Below are 16405 nucleotides of genomic sequence, written 5' to 3'. Positions count from 1 at the left end.
TCCTCAGTGCTGTGTGGCCCAATGGGCAGAGTCAATATCGCTGCCCTTTAGCACAGGGCTGTCTGGCTGAGAGTTCAGAGACAAGATGGCTGCCCCTCCTCTTGGGGCTGTGCAGTCTAATGGCACATTGGGGAGGTGGGCTGCCACCCAAGGATGGAGGGCGACCAGGACAGGGGGACCCAGGCCCTTGTTACTCCCTGCTGGGTCCTACCCCAGGGCCTAGTCCATACCAATGTGTTTGGCATTGAGTCAGTGGGGATCCAACCAGAACATCCGATGTCACTCATCATGACGATGGCTAGTTCTCCCAGGTTACTTCCTACGAGATGTCTCTAGGCCATGGGCTGGGGGTCTCTGGGCTTCCGGCGTGGGAATCTCCTAGAGACTCCGAGCTCCCTTGCAGGTCTGCAGACACCCGGGGATGGGGTTGGGTCTCGGCACCTCGGGGCTCTGCAGGCAGGGGCTTCAGCTGCTTCTGGACTGGAGCCTACAGTGTGCATCCTCCATTTTTGGCATCTGCCTAGACTGAGCTGAGCTGCTCCCTTTCACACTGGTGCTCCAGTTGTAGCATGTCCGGCAGGGCTGGGGAGGGGCTTGGCTTCTGCCGCCTAGACTGTGAGGTTATGTGTGACTGGTGTACCCCGGCACATCCTACTCTGCCTCTTCTCTCTCCTTCTTCCCATGCAACGGCTGCTTTGCCGTCTCCCAAGAGATGTGATCAGTGGTGGGCTCAGTTGGCTCCTGTTAGCCTCTAGATGTCTGTAAGAGGGAGAAAGGGCAGGAACACAAATCAGAAGAACAAAACCTTCAAGCAGGGTAGTTTTCCACAGCACAAAACCACCGCACTTTGCTAACGCTCATTTGTAACTTCCCTGGGAGCTGGCATTGAGTAAATAGAGCACCCAACCTCCCGACAACCTCCGCTACCCTGTGGGCTGGCAGTGGATAAAGGGAGTCTAGGAGAATTTCTCCTCTCTCCGCCTGGCTCTGATGACTGAGGGAATCATATGCGAGAAGCTCTGTGAATGTAGGGCTCTGTGCAGTGGGATGAGATGTCAGACATGGAGCCCAAAGGTGGGGTTGTCCTGACTCTGCAGTAACTTCATTACAGTGAGAGAGATTTCAGAGCTCAGCTACAGGGTTCTGCCCTGTAACCCTGTGTGGGGCTGGGGCAGAAGTGGGGCAGTGATGCACTCATGAAAGGAGTAGGGCTAAGGGGGGCCCTGTGGTACAGCCACTAAAGCCCCTGTGTGCTGCATTCCAGCCAGGCTCTGCCTGGCTGGGGTGGGGCAAGGCGGCTCCGCGGGCTGCCATTCCTCTCCGCCCCAGCTGCGACGCCGCAACAAGCACCGCGCCGGGGACCTCTGTCCTGGGATATAGCTCAGTAGTTTGAGCATTGGCCTGCTAAACCCAGGGCTGAGAGTTCAACCCTTTAGGGGTCCATTTGGGGGTTTAGTTGGGGATCAGTCCTGCGTTGAGCAGGGGGTTGGACTAGATGATCTCCAGAGGTCCCTTCCAACCCTGCTAGTGATAGTCTATGAGCTGCTCTTGCCTGTAGGCTCCGCCCCCTACAGCTCCTGTTGGCTGGGAATCGTTAATCCTACTCCTAGCCCAGGGGTAGGCAACCTATGGCATGGGTGCTGAAGGCAGCACACAAGCTGATTTTCAGTGGCCCTCACGCTGCCCAGGTCCTGGCCAGCAGTCTGGGGGCTCTGCATTTTAATTGAATTTTAAATGAAGCTTCTTAAACATTTTTAAAATCTTATTGACTTTACATACAACAATAGTTTAGTTATATCTTATAGACTTATAGAAATAGACCTTCTAAAAATGTTAATGTATTACCGGCACGCAAAATCTTAAATTAGAGTGAATAAATGAAGATTCAGCACACCACTTCTGAAAGGTTGCTGATCCCTGTCCTGGCCTGTTCCGATCCTGCTCTTGACTCCTGACTCCGGCTCCAACCCTTGGCTTCCCTCGGCTCAATCGCCTCCACCGTGACCACTAGGCCCCACCACCCCTGCTCCAGCCACTGGGCCCAACCATCCATGCTTTGGTGTCCGACACCAGCGATATGTAGGAGTTGTTCACCTCCGGGCTTTCCATGCGTATGGCCCTGACTTTATCAGCTCTGGTTTTCATCTGCCATTGTCCTGTCCAGTCACATGGCTTTATTAGATCCCTTTCAACTTCTTCAAAGTCTTCTCTACGCCTCACTGACCTACATAATTTTCTGTCATCTGCCAATATCCACCTTGTTGTTCAGTCCCTGTTCCAAAGACACTATTGTACGTACCATAGCAGGACAAAGAGGTCTTCTGTGTCGGTCCCGGTTCCCTAGTCAAATGCAGAACCCGATACGAGATTTCCAAGCTTCTGCAGCCATTTGTAATATCTATTGAGGATGTGCCCTGTGGTCCTGTCAGATATCAAAGGCACTTCCTGAAAAGCTGAAACAAAGAGGAAACGGGTTGAAAGCCCCATGGTGCTGATGTGACTGGTGCCTAGGAAACCTCCCCTTCAGATGGCGATTGCCACATGTTATTAGCTACCCAAGAGTCTGGCGGCAAGAAGCAGCAACCCTGCTACTCCCAAAATAGCCCTGGACAGAAAGGAGACCCCATTCCGTGCATAACTTCCCCCTCCCCCAGCATACACACGTCCACACACTAAAACACAGGCAGGTGGGGGCAACTGTTCTTGGGATGAAACAGAAAAGTGACAACAGCAGAGGTGTTAAATGATCCAACATTTATGCACAGATCTGCAGAGAGATTTAGACTCCTAACGTCTACTGAAATCCTTTGTGGCCCTGTGCCTTCGTTCCTTAAGAGGTCACAGGGAAAGATGTTCCCAATGTGCACTCAGGGGATTTCCTATGAGCTGATAACCAAGTTCTGAGTGGTTCCCTGGCCTGAAATCTCTCCATTACAGGGAGGGCAAGTGATGAATCTTTCCCTACAGAGGGTAATTGTCATATCGTCATCACCCTTAATAATAACAACAACCCTTTTCAGTTCTGTCAGGCCTTCCTTAGAGACGTTCTGACCTCTATGAAGACAGTCTCCCCACGCAGCTCTAAGGCTATGTCTATTCTAGGAGCTAGGGATGGAATTCCCCTGCTCCCATACACATATTGTGGCACCTCGATCAAAGCTCGCATGACCATTCTTCTTCCTTAAACACTGTCCTTAGACAGAGAGGGACACATTCAAACCTGTGTTCAGGCCCTGTGCTGCACCCCTGTACTTCCCACAGAGGCACAAACACACAGAGGTATTTCCTTACCTTCATACAGGTGGGAGATGCCATCTTCATTCACTGTTTCAGACAACAAGTCACAGTAATGGTGGATAGTATTTCCTAGACAGACAATGAATCTCGTTACTTTTCAAATCCTTCGCTGAAAACTGCAAAAGATGCAGCCTTTCTCCCAAGACAGCCCTTGGGAAATTAAATACATTCCTTACATCTGTTCACAAAGCACATTAGATAAAGCATCAGAAGCTTAGAAGTCACTCGGAGACTGATTTCCAAAGGAGACTGAATTCACATCATGCTGGTTTCCCCAAGGCGCAGCCAAAGAGGAGTTGTGGGCAGGGGAAGTTGGTGCGGTCAATACAGCTAAGTTGCTCCCTTCATCTTTGAAGTAATGTTAATTTCTCTCTCTCTCTCTCTCTCTCTCTCTCTCTCTCTCACACACACACACACACACACACACACACACACACACACACACACACACACACACACACACACACACACACACACACACACACACAGAGTTTTAGGTTTCTGGGGCTGTTGGAGGGAACAGAGCAGCAGTCTAGAAAAGGGTTTTGAAGGAAGCAGGTCAAAAAAGATAAGTGAAGTTGCTCTGCTTACCAATGAACAGGGCTGCAGAATGTCTGATTGTTGTCTGTGAGCTTTCCAGGTACTCTAAGGCCTGGAACAGGAATTTGGGGATGTGGCTCTTGTTGTTCTGCATCTAGGAAGAAAGAAGGAAGAAACGCACAATATACAAATGACATGTTCTTCCCACAGCGACTAGTCCAGGGAAGCCAAAGCATAGAGCCAGGGCATGGCAACAGCCAGTATGAGCCCATACGCCATAGCAGCACCCCTCTGGAGTTACTATTGTGTTCTCCAGAACCTCAGCTTTCATTTTCAAAGATAAACGTTTGCAGGTCTGACAGTTGTGGAGAAAAATTTCAAAAATGTGAAGGGATTGTAACTCCTGCAGAAATGAACCAGCAGAGAGCCTGGAATAGAGTTCTGCCACCCGACGGAAGCGGATGGGTACTCAGGGTGTGGGGTTAGAAAGGTGTCCCTCAAGTCCCCATTCACCACTCTCAAGGCACAAGGAATTGACCTACCAAGCACTTCCAGGCACACTTCATGAGCTGTGTGGAGCCATCCCAGGCCATGCTGCAGAACAGCGTCTTCAAATGAGCCCACCTGAGAAAAACTGCGCAGCGGAAGAGCGTCAGTTTGCATCTCTGCAAGAGAAGGTGAGACCAAGAGGGTTCTCACTGAGAGAGGGACAGTCTGGGGGACATGGAACCTTCCCCGTCCCTTGTTCTCCTGCTTTTCCTGCTAGTGGAGATTCCTGTCATTTGTTGCATACAGGAGTGTGCTCAGGAGAGGGAATTGGCTGGAGCGAGCCAGAGCCGTCCTGTCTTTGGATGGTTTGGGGGGGTTGACCAGGGCCCTGCGCTTTGGGGGGCCCTGCACTTCAGGGGGACGCAGGATGTGGGCCATGCTGGGGCCAGGAGCAGTACTCCCGGTCCCACTATGCTATGCCCCACGTCGCCAGCTCCCAGCGTCGTTCGGGAAATGAGGCGGTGGAGGTTTGGGGGGAGGGGAGGAATAGGGATGGGGCAGGGGGCGGAGCAGGGGTGGGAAGAGGTGGGGTGGCACTTGGGGGAAGGGATGGAGTGGGGGTGGGGCTTAGGGCAGAGTAGGGGGTGTTGTCCCAGGCCCTGCGTCCCTCTATGGACGGCCCTAGAAAGATTCATAAGAGATCTCCACAGCTCAGTCCTTACGTGCAAAGAGACTGCACGAGAGCGTGAGTCAGCTTTGGGATCCCAAAGAGTCGGAACAAAGGGGCCCCAGATCAGGCTTCCCTCCACATCCCAGCTGGCCCAACAAAAGAGGGCAACGTCCGGTGAATTCTGGGAAGCTGGGACCTGGAGAAGTTCTCTCAGGAGCTCCAGGGAAGAAGTCAGGGCAGCTGCACCCACTTTCCAGAAGGCTGTGGGCAGATATCAGCTCCCTGAACCGAAGGGCACTTACAGATCTGTGCTCCCTTTTCTCTTGCTGCCTCTTGTTATGAACCTTTGGCTGCAGCAGCCCAAAGGCCTGAGGCCTGTCTTTGCAGGAGAGGGTCAGGGCTCTTTCCCAGAAGAAGGCTTTTATTCCCAATTGTGCTGTGTGCTGTGAGAATGGATGAGGCACTAGGCTCCAGCATGGAGTGAAGCAGGGAGGAGAAGACTCTGCTTGGGCAAGGGGCTCTGGCCATTAATGGATTGGGGGCCCCAGGGGCTTCTGGCTCTTTGCGCTTAAGGAAATAATGACCGTGGCACTTACCAGTGTCACACTCTCATCCCGGTCTTCAAGGTGCAGCAGCAGCGGGAGCAAGCAGTGGATCATTTCCTGCTGCACGATGGGTTTGTCCGGGTCCTTCACGCTGCTCACCACGTTGCCAAGCAGTAAAATGGCAGCGGAGCGCACACTGCCCCTCTCCTGGCAATGACACACAGGGAGTGGGGAAGCCCAGTTAAAGCCAGGCAGGATCAGAGCATAACGTGACAGAGTCATAATCTGCATGCTGCTCCGGTTCCCCCGTGTTAACTGACTTGGCTCACGGGAGCTGTGAGGCCACCAGGCCAGTGCCATAGACATCTTGTGCAGAACAGGGCCTGAGACGCTGTGCAGGGCAGTGCAACCCCAGGTGTCCTAGACACAAATTCTGTCTGGAGAGCACAGAATCCTAGATCCCTAGAAGCTTAGGGGAGAGGGAGGGAAGGCTGCTGGAGACTGGTCTGGGGAAGGGGAGAAGAAGCTGCTGGAGCCTTTCAGGGAGGTGCTGCTACAAAACACAGCAGTTCTTTTGCTCTTCAGTGCCCCTGAGAGATGGGAGATTCTCGACCCACCTCTTTCCTGCTGAGAACCTCCACCTCTTTCAGAGCAGGTGTTCTCCAGACAGCTGGTCGTCTGCCCAGTGCCAGGCCCCCTCTCCCCCATGCCAGGCAGCAGCAGGGGCTGGGAGCATGGCACTGAGGCTCAGGTTTGCGGAGAAGAGCTCTGACAGGGAGGTGGCTGAGCAGGAGATTCCCCACCCATGGCGGGGGCACCCCTTGGAGGCTCCATAGCAGGGCTGAGGGGTGGGAGACAAGGGGATGGCGAGAGAGATACAAGGGCACCAGAGACAAGCGGAGGTGGGGGGAATGGGGTTTGCCTGTGTTTCCCAGCCTTACATCATCAATGAAGGGGCGAAGGCTGACTGCAGTGTCCTGGGAGATGGAGCCAAGCCCCTCCCCATCCAGGAGGTAGATGATGTCTCCAGCTTGATGCATGGCACCCATGACACGCCCTCCATCCCTGTCACAGAACATGTCCATGATTGCTGGCAGCTGGGCCCGTAACAATTGCACCTGCAGGAATGAAGAAGGCAGCTCATTACTATCCTGGATGACAGCCTGGGGCATATGCTGGCCCATCACACTCCAACCTATGAGAAACCATGGCTGGCACAGCCGCCCAACGGGGCACAAAGTCATTCTCCTGTCACTCTCTGCCAGCTGCTCACTGTAACCTTTGTCTTTGCTCATCCGCCTCCCCCATTGCATCACATCTGCAGTAAGGGGTCAGCTCACGGGAGCAGGGACCACGTTGTGCCTTGATTTGCTCAGTAAAGCACCTCCAACATTTGAGTGCTGTGTGTTAAACAACAAGGCTTGTGTGGGGATCTCGCTCTCATTGCTGAGCTATTCGATAGACATCGGCTTCCTCAGTCCCCCAGGCAATCCACGCTCCTCACCTTTTCTGGCTGGAGCACAATACTGCCAAGGCCTCGCAGACTGAGCTGACGTACAATGGGATTTTTATCTTGGGTCCATTCCATGAGCTGCGCCTGGAGCTCTGATTTTGTCAGTACTGTCTCAATGGAAGGGCTCTGGAGAAACTGGAAAGAGCCAAATCAGCTGCGAGCAGCGGCACAGGAGGCAGCAAACAGGGCTGCCAACAGGGGAGTTAGCGTGGGAGTTGCCATTGGAGGAGCAGGTGAGTGTCTTTGCGTCTGTTTGTGTAGTGTTTGTATCTCGCTGTAGAGGCCCAGAGGGGCAGGCTGCTGAAGGGGCAGCTGAGCCAGGATTGGCTGAGCCCTGAGTAGGGGGAGGAGCCAGGCTAGGAGGGGCCTATAAAAGCGGCCGCCCAGCCAGGCAGCGGCACAGCTGCGAGCAGTGGCACAGGAGGCAGCAAACAGGGCTGCCAACAGGGCTGCCAACAGGGGAGTTAGCGTGGGAGTTGGCAGGGGGAGGTGGAAGGGGAGGCCCTGCGCCCCCCAGGGAAGAACACCAAGCGGAGCCAAGACAGCAGCAGCCAGCAGCCATGAGCCAAGTAGCAGAGGACACACCGAGGATGAGAGCATGCAGCAGCTGTGGTATGTACCTGGTCCTAGCGGTGGACCCAGAACAGTACTATATATGCATGAAGTGTCGCCTAATAGAGCTGCTGGAGGAAAAGATCCAGGGCCTAGAGCTGCAGGTGGAAACCCTGATAGAGAATAGAAGGGGGTTTGAGAGGCTGATGGAGCAATGGCAAGCAGTAACTGAGGGGGAACGCCCAGGGGCACAGGGGGGAGCAGGGGCTGAGGCCAAGGAAGGGGGAGCACCAGAGGAGGAAGATGGGCGGTGGAAGCATGTGACCGTGAGAAGCAGGCCAAGGAAAAGGAGAGCCAGTGAGGGGGAAATTGAGCTAAGGAACAGGTTTGAAGGTTTGGAGAATGAGGAAGGAGTACAGCAAGTGGTAGCTGACGGTGAGAGGCCAAAGAAAAAGAGGCGAGCAGCCAGTCCCATAGAAAAAGGGGAGGAGTCGATGGAAGTAGCACCAAGTGTGGGCCCAGGGAGGATACAGGATGGCTTAAGGGGAACCACAAGGGATGATAGGAATGGAAGGAGCTTGCAACCAGGGGGACGGGGATAGGTTAGAGGACCGTGCTGTCCCCAGGCGAAGGCAGGTCTACGTGATTGGGGATTCCATACTGCGAAGGTTGGACAGGCCTGTGACCAGGGCCGATCCGGAGAACAGAAGGGTGTGCTGTCTACCGGGTGCTAAAATACGGGATGTGGACCTGAGGTTGAAAAGGATCCTAAGAGGAGCGGGTAAGAACCCTTTGATCATCCTTCATGTGGGAACGAATGACACAGCTAGATTCTCGCTAGAGAGGATCAAGGGAGACTATGCCAGGTTGGGTAAGACGCTCAAGGAAATTGAGGCTCAGGTGATCTTCAGTGGGATTCTACCTGTCCCTAGGGAAGGGCGCCAAAGGGGTGAGAGGATCGTGATGACTAATAGTTGGCTGAGGGAGTGGTGTTACAAGGAGGGCTTTGGGATGTATGGGCACTGGGAGGCTTTTGGGGACAGACAACTGTTCTCAAGGGATGGGCTCCACCTAAGTAGGGAAGGAAGTAGACTTCTAGGAGGGAGGCTGGCTCATCTGATTAAAAGAGCTTTAAACTAGACACTGGGGGGAGACGGTCGGGAGAGGTCCTAGTGCTCTCCACGCCAAATTTTCACATTGGGAGTGAGGGCAACAAGATAACAACAGATATAGCCAGAGGGGGGCGGTTACGTGTAAGGAAGACGGGGGGGACGGATTCTAGATCTACAAGTCATACTGGAAGTACTGTGTCCCTACCGAGTTGGGTGAAAAGAGTGAGAGGAGCCCAACGGGAAAAATTAGGATGTTTGTTCACCAATGCGAGAAGCTTAGGTAACAAAATGGAGGAACTGGAGCTCCTGGTCCGGGAATTGAAACCGGATATCGTAGGAATAACAGAAACATGGTGGAACGGTAGCCATGACTGGAGTACAGGTATGGAAGGGTATGTGCTGTTTAGGAAAGACCGATGCAAAGGTAAAGGTGGGGGAGTAGCACTGTATATCAATAATGAGGTAAAATGTAATGAGATAACTAGCGCTGCAATGGACAATACAGAGTCTGTTTGGGCAATGGTCACATTGGGGAAGAAAACTACCAGAGCCTCATCCGGGATAGTGATTGGGGTGTGCTATAGACCGCCGGGATCTAGCTTAGAGATGGATAGAGAGCTCTTTAATGTTTTTAAGGAGGTAAACACTAATAGGAACTGCTTGATCATGGGGGACTTTAACTTCCCGGATATAGATTGGGAAACAAATGCTAGTAATAATAATAGGGCTCAGCTTTTCCTAGACGTGATAGCTAATGAATTCCTTCATCAAGTGGTTGCTGAACCGACGAGGGGGGATGCCATTTTAGATTTGATTTTGGTGAGTAACGAGGACCTTGTTGAAGACATTGTTGTAGGGGACAACCTTGGCTCGAGTGATCATGAGCTAATTCGTTTCCAAATAAATGGGAGGATAATCAATAGTGCATCTGAGACTAGGGTGTATGATTTCAAAAGGGCTAATTTTACTAAATTAAGGCGACTAGTTAGGGAAGTGGACTGGGCTAACATATTTAGGGATCTAAGGGCAGATGACGCCTGGGGTTACTTCAAGTTGAAGTTGCAGGAGTTGTCAGAGGTATGTATCCCGAGAAGGGGGAAACGGCTCGTAGGTAGCAGTTTTAGACCGAGCTGGATGAGCAAGCGTCTTAGAGGGGTCATTAAGAAAAAGCAGAAAGCGTACCAGGAGTGGAAAATGGGAGGGATCAGCAAGGAAACCTACCTTATTGAGGTCAGAGGGTGCAGGAAGCTGTGAGAAAGGCAAAGCGACGAGTGGAGATGGACCTAGCGAAGGGGATTAAAACCAATAGCAAACGGTTTTTTAGCCATATAAATAGGAAGAAAACCAAGAAAGAAGAAGTGGGACCGCTTAAAACTTTAAATGGAGTGGAGATTAGGGATAATCTTGGAATGGCACAATATCTGAACGAATACTTTGCCTCGGTCTTTAATGAGGCTAATGAAGGGCTAAGGAATAGTGGTAGAGGGACCGATGGGAATGAAGATATGGGGGTAGACATTACGGTATCTGAGGTAGAAGCCAAACTTGAACAGCTTAACGGAAGTAAATCGGGGGGCCCGGATAATCTTCATCCTAGAATATTAAGGGAATTGGCGAGGGATATTGCTAGCCCGTTAGCGATAATCTTTAATAAATCCCTAAATTCAGGGATTGTACCGACTGACTGGAGATTAGCTAATGTAGTTCCTATATTCAAGAAGGGGAAAAAAAGTGACCCGGGGAATTATAGGCCTGTTAGTCTAACATCTGTAGTATGCAAAGTCATGGAAAAAATCTTAAAAGAGAGAGTGGTTCCGGAGCATGAGGCCGATGGCAACTGGGATAGATTACAGCATGGATTTACGAAAGGTAGATCATGCCAAACCAACTTGATCTCCTTCTTTGAGAGAGTAACAGATTTTTTAGACAAGGGAAATGCGGTGGATCTCATATATCTGGATTTCAGTAAGGCGTTTGATACGGTACCGCATGAAGAACTACTGGTTAAATTGGAAAAGATGAGGATCGAAATGAAAATCCAGAGGTGGATAAGGAGCTGGTTAAAGGGGAGACTGCAGAGGGTAGTATTGAAGGGGGAACTGTCCGATTGGAGGGGGGTTACCAGTGGAGTTCCTCAAGGCTCGGTTTTGGGTCCGATTTTATTCAATCTATTTATTGCTGACCTGGGAACCAAGAGTAGGAGTGGGCTGATAAAGTTTGCGGATGACACCAAGTTGGGGGGTATTGTCAATTCGGAAGAGGATCGGGATATTCTCCAGGGAGATTTAGATGACCTTGTAAACTGGAGCATTAGTAACAGGATGAAATTCAATAGTGAGAAGTGTAAGGTTATGCATTTAGGGATGTCTAACAAGAACTTTAGTTATAAGCTGGGGATGCACCAGTTGGAAGTAACGGAGGAGGAGAAGGACCTAGGAGTCCTGGTTGATCGCAAGATGACTATGAGTAGGCAATGTGATGTGGCCGTTAAAAAAGCTAATGCGGTCTTGGGTTGCATTAGGCGAGGTATTTCTAGTAGGGATAAGGAGGTGCTAGTCCCGTTATATAAGGCGTTGGTGAGACCTCATTTGGAGTATTGTGTGCAGTTTTGGTCTCCCATGTTTAAGAAGGATGAATTCAAACTAGAACAGGTACAAAGAAGGGCCACTAGAATGATCCGAGGAATGGAAGGCCTTTCGTATGAAAGGAGACTTGAGGAGCTCGGTTTGTTTTCCTTAACCAAAAGAAGGATAAGAGGAGATATGATTACACTCTTTAAATATATCAGAGGGATAAATACCAGGGAAGGAGAAGAATTATTTCAGCTCAGTGCTAATGTGGACACGAGGACGAACGGATATAAACTGTCAGTCAGGAAATTCAGGCTTGAAATTAGACGAAGGTTTCTAACCATCAGGGGAGTGCAATACTGGAACAGTCTACCGAGGGAAACAGTGGGGGCGAAGGACCTCCATGACTTTAAGATTAAGCTAGATAAGTTTATGGAGGGGATGGTATGATAGGATAACGGGCTTAGTCAATAGGTCAATTATGTGCCTGGTATGATATAACCTTTTCCAGAGGGTTTGGCTGGAGAGTCTTGCCCGCATGCTCGGGGTTCAGCTGACCGCCATATTTGGGGTCGGGAAGGAATTTTCCTCCAGGGAAGATTGGCAATGGCCCTGGAGGTTTTTCGCCTTCCTCCGAAGCATGGGGCAGGGGTCACTTGCTAAGGAGTGGGTGGATCGGCTTATGTGGCCTGCATCTTGCAGGAGGTCAGACTAGATGATCATAATGGTCCCTTCTGATCTTGAATTCTATGATTCTATGATTCTAACATCGGGTTGAGGAGCAGAGGTCTTCCTGTGGGGTCTGTTCCCTGGACACTCATCTTTACCAAATGGCCACTTACTCCCATACAACGTCTCCGGTGTGTAGGGAGCCAGGTGCTGCTCTTTCAGTTGGTTCAGTCCCAGAACTTAGACTAATGCACAAGTCACAAATAAACCCCCAGGGAAAGGGGAATCTCCAGGCCCCACTGAGTGCCATGGAGCGACCCCTGGGGCAGAAGAAAAGCAGAACCCCAGGAAAAGGTGAGGAGAGAAGCATGGCCTTGGGGTAGCGGAGAAACATCTCCTCTTGTCACATGATCCCATCTAGGCACATCCAGCCAGGAGCGATCTCACCCTGTCTCTCCCTCCCTCTCTGTGCCATGCCCCACCACCACCCATGTGCAGAGAGGAGCTAGCTGGCCGTAAGGCTGCTGAGCTGCTGACAATGTGCCCAGAGCTTACTGGCCTGAGCTGCTCTCCAGAAAGCCCACTTGTGCCTGTCAACTAATGAATCTCACCTCAGTGCAGAAAGTCATGGCGATATTTCTCTGCTCCTCCTCCTTCTCACTCTGGACAATGGTGACGGCCTCTCTGAAGACGGCAGGGAGCTGAGGGTTCTCAAACTCGATCATGGCTCTGGAACATGGAGCAGAAAGTCCCTTGTGGTTATCAAGGGGGAGAGAGAGTTCCTCTCTAGTTGCTGGGCTAAGAAGGCAGCCTGGAACAGAGGAACATTTCACACGGAAATCCCATTCCCGAGAGAGACCCACTGAAGAGGAACCTTTGGGCTCCTACCTTGCAATCAGGCCAACACCCTGCGAATAGTAATATTGTGAAGATATCATGTCCCAACCCTGCTGAAATTGGATGCTGGCAAATTCCTTCCAGTATCCAGGCATGGAAAAAAGAGTCTTCACAGCCTCCACCAACGTGCTAAAGACAAAAAATACCAGTGTCAGGCAACGAGATCAGCCCCAAGCATGGCAAATCTGCACACGCCCTGGCACACACAGCATGGACAGCAGGAGCTAGCCTCCCCGAGGATAGATCCAGTGTGATATCATGGTGCTTCCCTGCCCAATGGGCCCTGTCGACACTGCAGTTTCATTGAGTTTGTAACCAGTTAGTGACACTGTAGCTTCTTAAGATGGTTGATGTCATAACTCAATGCGGTTGAATACTTGATTCTTTACTGTGACAGGTAACAGGACTCAAGCGGGCATGTGGGGCTAGATCCTTAGTCGGTGTAAGCGAGTCTGGGCTAACTATAGCACCCGACCAAATGATGGCCGTGAACAGCCCACATGTGTTTAGAAGAACAAATCTGTTCTTCCTTTTCCTTTCAGTCATTACCTTAGGGTGTTGAGGCAGCTGGATCCCTCCTCGGGGCTGGATGTCGTGCTGGCCATGTAGGTCCCTGGCAAGTGCAGGTCCATCACATACTGCACTTGCCTGACACAGAGGATGAGCATCTGGGGATACATTTCCAGGATGGCTTCTCGGTATCCCCATAGGAAAAGGACCTCGTAAATGGTCCTCATTGCCTGGAGGGGGGAAAGAATTTCACTCCACTATCCCAATCTGCCGCCTGCCCCCATTGCCATTCGCTATTGTCCTTTTCTCGGGTCTCATTTCCTCCCCAGCCTATTACAAAAGAGGATTGGCTCCTGAGAGGGGAGGAGACATTTGGAGGGTCCTGAACCTTCACCCATTCCTGGAACGGAAGCAGGATGAAGCCCTACAGAAAGGTCAGAAGAGTCTGGATGATGTTATTCCCCATTATTTCTCTTAATGGTGAAGACTCTGTGCTTTGGCTTTCCAGCCGTGACTGGACGGGCTGAAACCATCCTGAGGAGATCTGTTCTCATAGCCCCAGTGTTTCTGGCCCAGTCAAAAGTAGCAGACATCTCATGATCCCATGCTGGGAAGATCTGTAGTCACAATTTAGAGAGCCAGAAACCTGGATACTTCCAAGAGACACCCGAACTGCACCTGCTCACTAAAGGGCCACCTAGAGCGGAAGACAACAGAGCCAGGGTACCAGCAGATAAACCACTTCAGATCTGTAATTTTTCCTGGGCAAAACCTTATTTACACCTCTTTGGTTTGCTAGGAGGTGGCCAGGACACACTAAGGCCTGGTCTGCATTACAGAGTTATGTCAACGCAAGGCCCCTCACCCAGCATCATCCTAACTATGGAATTTCCTTCCCATCGGCAGAACTGCCCCTTGGTGCCAAATTCATAAGTCCACCTCCACAAGTGGCAGAGAGTCCAGGTCGATGCAGTTACGTCGATGCAGTATCAGCGTAGACACAACGTCGTGTACATCAACTGGCTTTCAGGAGCCTTCCCACAATGCCCCACCCTGACCATACAATCGAGACGAGCGCTTCTGGTGAGGACGTGCACTGCCGACACAAGCAGCAAAGTGCAGACACGCACAAGGGATGGAATTTTTGTGGCGGCTGTATGCCGAGGTAACGCAGGTCGGCTTCATTGTGTAGTGGAGCCATGGTCTGAAGCTAAGAAGGGGTGAAGCTCCCCTCCTACACACACAGATGCACCATCCTCCCCGCGGTGGCAGGTTCTCAAAGTGACACCTCAAATCTCACTTACAGCCAGAGACACATTGCTGCTCTTCTCCTCCCGGCGTCTCTGCTGCAGCACCTCCCTGGGGAGCTGTGGTTCTTCCCCCAAGGCCTTCCACAGCTCAATGGCACATCTGCAGATTCAGAAAGAGAAGTAAGACCTTCCCTGCTTGGCCCCTCTTGCCCTCCCCAGGGAGAGGCTTGGAAAGCAGGCAGGAAAGGCGTCTGTGAGAGGAGACACCGATTGGTGCAGGGAGGCTGAGGCAGGGCAAGTCCCGTCAGAGAAGGTTGTATTTATTCCTTTCCCCTAATGGGTTATTGTTCCTGAAGCTAGCACCGCTGTTTCCAGGACAATGACCATGATCTGACCACAGAGTGACCACCACCGTGTGACCACCAGACTGTGCAACATTCTGCTCTGTTATGCTAGGGTCAGTCCCGAGGAACTTGCCTGACCTCACTGGAGTTACTCTGGCTATTTGGGGGTGTAACTGAGACCCAGCATTTGGCCAAGTGTCTTTTAGCAGCTCAATGCTACTGTCAGACACTGAATCAGAACATGCCCTGATAGGAGAGGATTCAGGAGCTTAGAAGGGGAGATTGTACTGCCCAGAGTGACAGAACTGGAAGGAAACTAGTACTGAAATTCCCCTCCTCTCTTCTCTCCATTCTTGCTGATCTAAGCACTGCTGGTCCCCCCAGGCATCTGCAGAGGAAGACTGCAGATGGATCCAAAAGGCTTCCAGTCATTTGACTTCCAAGTTTGGTGAAGAAGGTCGGACATGGTAGTCAAGCCCTGGGGACACTGAGAACTAGGTTGGACAAACCAAGGGCAAATGGTCTGGATTTAAGGTCTTCCAGAAGCTTGACTGAAATTCTGTGCAAACGCTGCCGAGTTTCTATAGCTTTCAGAAGCACAGACTCTGGAAAGCACTGGGGCTGCTTCAAGGAATTCAAACCTGAAAGGTTTACAAATCAAACACTCAAATCAATATGAAAACCAACACTGTATTCCTTGGTAACTGAACTGGGTAAAGTATCAGAGGGATAGCCGTGTTAGTCTGGATCTGTAAAAGCAGCAAAGAATCCTGTGGCACCTTATAGACTAACAGACGTTTTGCAGCATGAGCTTTCGTGGGTGAATACCCACTTCTTCGGATGCAAGTGGTGGAAATTTCCAGGGGCAGGTTTATATATGCAAGCAAGAAGCAAGCTAGAGATAATGAGGTTAGATCAATCAGGGAGGATGAGGCCCTGTTCTAACAGTTGAGTGAAAACCAAGAGAGGAGAAACTGGTTCTGTAGTTGGCAAGCCATTCACAGTCTTTGTTTAATCCTGAGCTGATGGTGTCAAATTTGCAGATGAACTGGAGCTCAGCAGTTTCTCTTTGAAGTCTGGTCCTGAAGTTTTTTTGCTGCAGGACGGCCACCTTAAGATCTGCTATTGTGTGGCAAGGGAGGTTGAAGTGTTCTCCTACAGGTTTTTGTATATTGCCATTCCTAATATCTGATTTGTGCCCATTTATCCTTTTCCTTAGAGACTGTCCAGTTTGGCCGATGTACATAGCAGAGAGGCATTGCTGGCATATGATGGCATATATTACATTGGTGGACGTGCAGGTGAATGAACCGGTGATGGTGTGGCTGATCTGGTTAGGTCCTGCGATGGTGTCGCTGGTGTAGATATGTGGGCAGAGTTGGCATCGAGGTTTGTTGCATGGATTGGTTCCTGAGCTAGAGTTACTATGGTGCAGGGTGCAGTTACT

At 51.1% G+C, this 16405-nt stretch overlaps 1 protein-coding gene across 1 annotated transcript; it reads right to left on the bottom strand.

Annotated features, from left to right (window-relative positions):
* Positions 1-452: 452 nt before the first annotated feature.
* On the bottom strand, positions 453-13591 carry LOC120393174 (maestro heat-like repeat family member 5). Its single transcript, XM_039517746.1, has 10 exons — positions 13404-13591; positions 12968-12983; positions 7046-7189; positions 6483-6659; positions 5593-5748; positions 4380-4502; positions 3889-3991; positions 3292-3366; positions 2300-2453; positions 453-759 (listed from the first exon to the last, which is right to left on the bottom strand). The coding sequence occupies exons 1-9, from the start codon at positions 13589-13591 to the stop codon at positions 2341-2343; spliced, it is 1095 nt and encodes a 364-aa protein (XP_039373680.1). The 3' UTR covers positions 453-759; positions 2300-2340.
* Positions 13592-16405: the final 2814 nt, after the last annotated feature.

Source organism: Mauremys reevesii, unplaced genomic scaffold (genome assembly GCF_016161935.1).
Source record: "Mauremys reevesii isolate NIE-2019 unplaced genomic scaffold, ASM1616193v1 Contig16, whole genome shotgun sequence".
Lineage (NCBI taxonomy): Eukaryota > Metazoa > Chordata > Testudines > Geoemydidae > Mauremys > Mauremys reevesii.
This window is presented reverse-complemented; position numbering and strand designations above follow the sequence as displayed.